The sequence below is a fragment of the Callionymus lyra genome, chromosome 3 (assembly GCF_982586985.1).
Source record: "Callionymus lyra chromosome 3, fCalLyr1.hap1.1, whole genome shotgun sequence".
In the NCBI taxonomy this organism is placed as follows: Eukaryota; Metazoa; Chordata; class Actinopteri; order Syngnathiformes; family Callionymidae; genus Callionymus; species Callionymus lyra.
In genome coordinates this window covers 20336132-20341796 of record NC_141820.1, presented here as the reverse complement: position 1 = coordinate 20341796, position 5665 = coordinate 20336132, and the positions used below count along the sequence as shown (strand labels likewise).

General features: G+C 39.9%; 1 protein-coding gene across 3 annotated transcripts in view; it reads right to left on the bottom strand.

Annotated features, from left to right (window-relative positions):
• Positions 1–969: 969 nt before the first annotated feature.
• The window catches only part of ptpro (protein tyrosine phosphatase receptor type O), a 31684-nt gene continuing 26988 nt past the window's right edge, over positions 970–5665 (bottom strand). For all 3 annotated transcript variants that reach the window (XM_087786922.1, XM_087786923.1, XM_087786921.1), the window contains 4 exons: positions 5139–5293; positions 4936–5071; positions 4550–4683; positions 970–3896 (listed from right to left, as the gene is read on the bottom strand). In XM_087786922.1, the coding sequence (XP_087643048.1) occupies positions 4579–4683; positions 4936–5071; positions 5139–5293 (396 nt within the window). In that variant the 3' untranslated portion in view covers positions 970–3896; positions 4550–4578. The remainder of the gene's footprint in view (positions 3897–4549; positions 4684–4935; positions 5072–5138; positions 5294–5665) is intronic.

Below are 5665 nucleotides of genomic sequence, written 5' to 3'. Positions count from 1 at the left end.
GATGTGTCCGGGTTTTCTGACCTCTGGAAGCTTAATAAATAAAAGTTCACTACGTCATAATGGCGAGTGTCTTTCTGGGAAATGATGAGAAATAAGAAGATGGAGAGATCAAAAACACAAGTAGACAAACCAATACATATCCGAGCCACGAGAGGTCCCCATACTACAACTTGAAAAAAACTACGTCACGTTTTTATCATAACGTATATCATCGTCAGCAGAAGAACATTAGACATATATTACCTTTCAGACGGAAATCTGTGATTGAGAAAAATCTTCAGGTAAAATTCACAGAAAAAAAAGAATCTAAAACGGAACCACTGACCTGGAATATTCGTTTACTTCTTGTTAAATGCGTCGAACATGCTCTGGTACGTTAATTTTGTTTTTATATCAAAGTAAACCTTTGCTCACCCGTGACAAATATACAAGGAAAAAAAAGGACATAGTTGTTATAAAGCCTCCATCTTGTCGACCTTTTCCCGCTCAAACACAGGCCTGACGTCACGTGACTTCGGGGACCTCAACTGTCAACATAAACCAGGATGTGATGGATAGAATATTGTTTTCCGAATGATAGCTTCTCCAGATTAAAGAAATAATTTTACCCTGCTCCTCTAAATGTTTATTTTTATAATAATAATTATTTTTATTTATTTAAGTGAATCTATCTGTCACTATTATTTTTTAATGACATAAACGCATCACTGCTTTTTTTGAAGGAAAGTAACTCAATTTCCTCAAGTGTTTTGCTTAATTAAGTCATTAGAAAAATTGTTCAAACGAAAAGAAAATGTCAACAAAGTAGTTTCAGTTAAAAAAAAATACAACCTAATAATAAGAACAATACGTTTAGCTTGAGGCTCAGCAGTTAAATCCCTCATCAAATCAAGTATTTGGCCTAGTATGTTTTTGTTTCAAAGTGAACCAGATAAATGGTCTAAACTATAGAAAATTACAGACCACACATGATTTAACTTCAATGTTTTACTTTGTTTTCCAACACACCGAAACTGTGACGACGATCCGGAGAACGTCAGATTTTAAGTGACACACTTCACAAAAATGGCACCAAAGACGAACAAGTTGACTGGACGGACACAAAGCAAGAGTAAGAATCGTACTAGTGTTCAGTTCAGTGGTGAGCTCCGGAAAAATCTCCACAGCTTCTGTCAGGTTCAGGTTTTCTACTCTTTTTTTTTTCCTCCCCCCTCGACTGTTAAAGAAAGTGCGTTGGACCGGCCCGGACTAGTTCTAGAGTCCAATGGTGGAAGCTAGCGGCTCCGGTAACGATGCTTCACATTTACACAGAACAAACCTCTAAAGCAACAGAAGCCATTTTCACAAGAGTTACTCGGCGATGATGAGTAGAAACAGCAGTTAGTATGTACAGTACATCTGATATCCACAAAGATCCAGCGGCGACTCAAATGGAAGTCCGTCCAATCGGTTTGAACCTCAAGGCCACGGTTAGGAAACGCTCACGCCAACGAACACATTCACGTATTTCTGCAGGAAGTGAACAGTCAAGGACGAATGATTCAAGTCATCAGGAACCATTCTCGATCTCAATCTGATTTATGAGGAAAGAAAACTCTAAAACAATGTTTTTTTAATCACTTTAGTGTTAGCATGATACTTGGTGTTTGATAATAGTGTACTTGAAACCCATAATTATCAATTGAAACTTTCATTTTAATTGCTATCCATCCTATTGTGGCAACAAACTATTGAAGTTTAAATTTGTGTTACTTTTGTCTGACTTTCTAAAGCAGCACTAGATACAATCTTACATCAAGATTATTTTTAGATAATGGCTTAATTTTGCACAGACCACATAAGTGCTTAACAGCAGAAGTTCGTAGACAACAGTTTCTTTCATTTCCTTCGTAGCCGAATTGCCAAAAATATGCACTGAAGCTTATTAGATGACAAACAATAAAATGTAAATCTCCCAGTGTGTCGGGGCAGGACACTTTACCATGTAGTAAAATGCAGTATGTCCTGTGTTTCTTGGACAGTGTATGTTTAGGATAAAGTCGCCGCTTGGCTTCGTGCTACAGTCCTATTTTCCCATACGAGTTGTACATTGTGGATAAAATGAAAACAACCTGTCATGTGATTTCTACCGCGAAATGCTAATGTGGCTTAAAGTACCAGCAAGTAGCCAAGATGGGCACTAAAATTCACCATATATATTTAATCATTTTTGGTATTTCAATCGTTTAAAATAATGTTAAAGATTGTAGGGGCATTTAGATTTAACATAACAGTTGCTAATATTTATTTATGGCATGTTTATTCAAGACATTATGGTAGCAAAGCTTCCATCAATAATTTAGATCGGCACTTTATTTCTCTATTTCCTCCAGAGAGAAATATCCCTTTAAGATATTATCATTTAAACGTCATCAGGGAGTAAAAACATGTTTTTCACTGCTAAAGGAGGAACGTCGATTTTTCTGTGTACTTACAGTAACTCTCATCTGAGCAATATTTGTAATTCTCTGATATTTAAGTTCCACCTACATATTGAGGGGTTCACCCTGGGTCTGCCCAGCAATCCTCCCCAATAACATATTAGTTAGATTGAAGTAAGGTCGACAGAATTCCTTAAATGTTCACAGAACAATGTACCGACCATTGATATGATATAGAGCAGCTATTAGGAAGAACAAATAGGATTATAGCTGTCAAACCCTAATTTCCTTAACTTCAAAACAAAACCAACATCTGAAGAAACCACTTGGCATTCTTCAGTCATTTAGATACGTTTAGTAAACTTTTCCCCCATTTGTTTGGTGAAAGAAAGTGCCATAATGCCTTAAACAAACATGTTTTTTTGTTATAAAGGATCTCCAAACCATCAATTGTCTTTAATTTTAGAAACAATACTTCCTAAATCTCGTTTTGTTTATGAATCGATCCTCATAAATTCTTGAATAATCTACAAACGTGTTGCATCCTCTGCCACCAGGGGGCGCATAGCTTACTGTACTTTTGCTCCTATCGTTGTTCACATGTATAACACAGCAATGACAACAGAAACAAGCTTCAGGTTGTGTTTGGGTCTAGACTGTGAACACCAGTCCCCCAAAAAATGAAGAGGTTCACCAGGCTGACCGTCATCTCTACAGCTCCCCAGATAACGTCAGGATTGTTGTGGGCAAACCTGGATGACGTTCAGTCAGAAGCAGCTGCTCCAAGGCCTCAGTGCAAATTCAAACTACAACATCCGTTCTCCAGGCGCGAGTGGCTGCGTCTCCACCGACTGGGGGGGACAGGAGGGGGGTCCCTCCCTTGTGCCCGTTTGTGCGTCAGCCAACATTCAGGCGTTCGGAGGTTCTTCGACCGAGCGGATCTCAGCGATGATATTGATATTATTACAACACTGATGGTATCATGAATTAAGGTGTTAGTTCGAAATAGTTTGTGCTCATGTTGGGTCCAAACTTCGGTCAGAACGTGATAATGATATTGTTCAAGTCTGACGTCCTGCCACGTCCACGCCGAGTCCTGACCCACAGCGTGAAGGTGACCGACAAGCTTAAAAAAATTCTGTTCAGCTGCTCCTGAGATGAAAAAAAAAAAAAAAGCAGAAGTGGAATGAAAACCACTGACTCATGTCTGAACTGATGAAGTGTAAACATCCGGTCAAAGGGTGGGGGGTGTTGGGGGGCGGGGGGCGGGGGCGCTGCTCGACTCCAGCACCACTCATCAGTCACAGGCAGGAATGTGGGGTGATGCTGCTCAGTCCTTCCCTTAAGGCATTCCCCGTCCTGTTTATCACCGTTTTAAGGAATAGTAGCATCGATTTAGTATCTTTGTCACGTTTGATGATGATGTCAATCATCTGCAGAGAGTAGACGCCTGACGCACAACAGGGAGTTCACCACCTGGAAGACAACGAAGAGGGGAAAATACAGTCATTTATTTTACACCACAAACTTGACACAGACCCGACTGAACAGTGACTAGTGTTGCTCACACATCGACAGTGTGTGGAGAGTAGGGATGTGTATTACGGTATAGGAGCAACGATACGATATATTGTGATCAAAGATATATTTGCAGAATTGTCCGAGGACTTGACTCTGATGTTGCAGAACTTACAGACCACATGACTCTTGATGAAGTCGTAACTGCTCTCATTTGTTTGAATCAAAAATATGTGCAAACATCAGCTTTAAAAACTGCTGGAGTCAACTGTATCCTCTTGTCCTCAGTCATCTCTGGGATCTCACAGGATTTAATTGTTTTCTTTCTTTTTTTGCTGGAGAGGATGAAATAACTGCTGCCATCTAAAGGCCATAAGTTTAATTCCAACACAAAAAGGAACAAATGCCATGAATGTTCACATTTTAATGTAATGTAAATAAAAAAATGGATTTATTTTATTTTACACTTAATTCACTGTATTAGAAACCATAAAAGAAGAATGATAACAATACATATTTAAAAACCCTCAAAAATAAAGCACTGTTGAATATTGATACAGTATCATTAAAAGATGATTTATCTGTGTATCGATTATCACACTTCAACCTACCTCGTTTTCACCGGTCACTCCAGCCGCTACTATGTTTTGCTGGCATTTTCGTAGATGACGTCAGAAGTGATGGACTGCTGCTTCTTCTTCTGCCACATCAGCAGGACGCACTGATGGATGAACACGTACTGCTCCTGGTGGGGAGGATTGGAACTCAATTATAATGTAATTTTGTTTTTAATGGCTAACATTATATGTGATATATATACATATATATGGACACATTTTAAAAATTAATTTTATTTCTCAATATATTTTTGAATTCTCTTTCAATATTATTATTATTATTATTATCATTATATAATATTATTATTATAGAGTCTTTATAAAGTGTATCATATCTGACTTAAGGAGCTTAACAGGAGGTCATTTTGTCCAGCACTGACCTCAGTCTGGACCATGGACAGCCGGTGCGAGCGCATCTCCGACACCAGACCCAGAATGTCGGCGAACTCGTGCTCTCTGATGTGCTGCATCAGCCGGTCAAGAGCGATGAAGGTGCCCGTCCTTCCGACCCCCGCGCTGCCAAACAAGGAGAGGGGCGTGTCAAAGTGTGATGATGTCAGCGGTCGGTTCACGACCTCCTCACCTGCAGTGCACGATGATGGGGTCTTTGGTCCGGTTGGCCTGCTGCCGGACGATGAGGACGAACTGCAGGATGCTCTCGATGGCGTTGACGGTGGGAACGCCGTGGTCCGGCCAGGAGGTGTAGTTCAGATGGAGGACATCCTGACTCTCGTCAGCCTACGAAGGGCGAGACACGGGTGTCATGTGCTTGCCCTGGATCAGTCTTCGAAGGGTCGATGCAGATTTACAAACATCCAGACGCAACAAATCATGAAACACACATGAAATCGTTATGACGGGTTGTTATAAATTGACGTAATGGTTCACCTCAGTCATGACAGATGTTAAGCAGATGTTATCCCCGTCAACCCAAATGTGGATTATGAGTTTATAATCTGTCCAGCGTTTAGAGATGATTTTGTTCACTACAGTGTTAACGTGAGAAAACAACTTTATTTGTGGCCGACGCCTGGATGGTGGAGATCAAAACAATAATTGAAATAATTTCCTGCTATAACTCATTCAGATGCTCAGGTTTATTTTAATTCA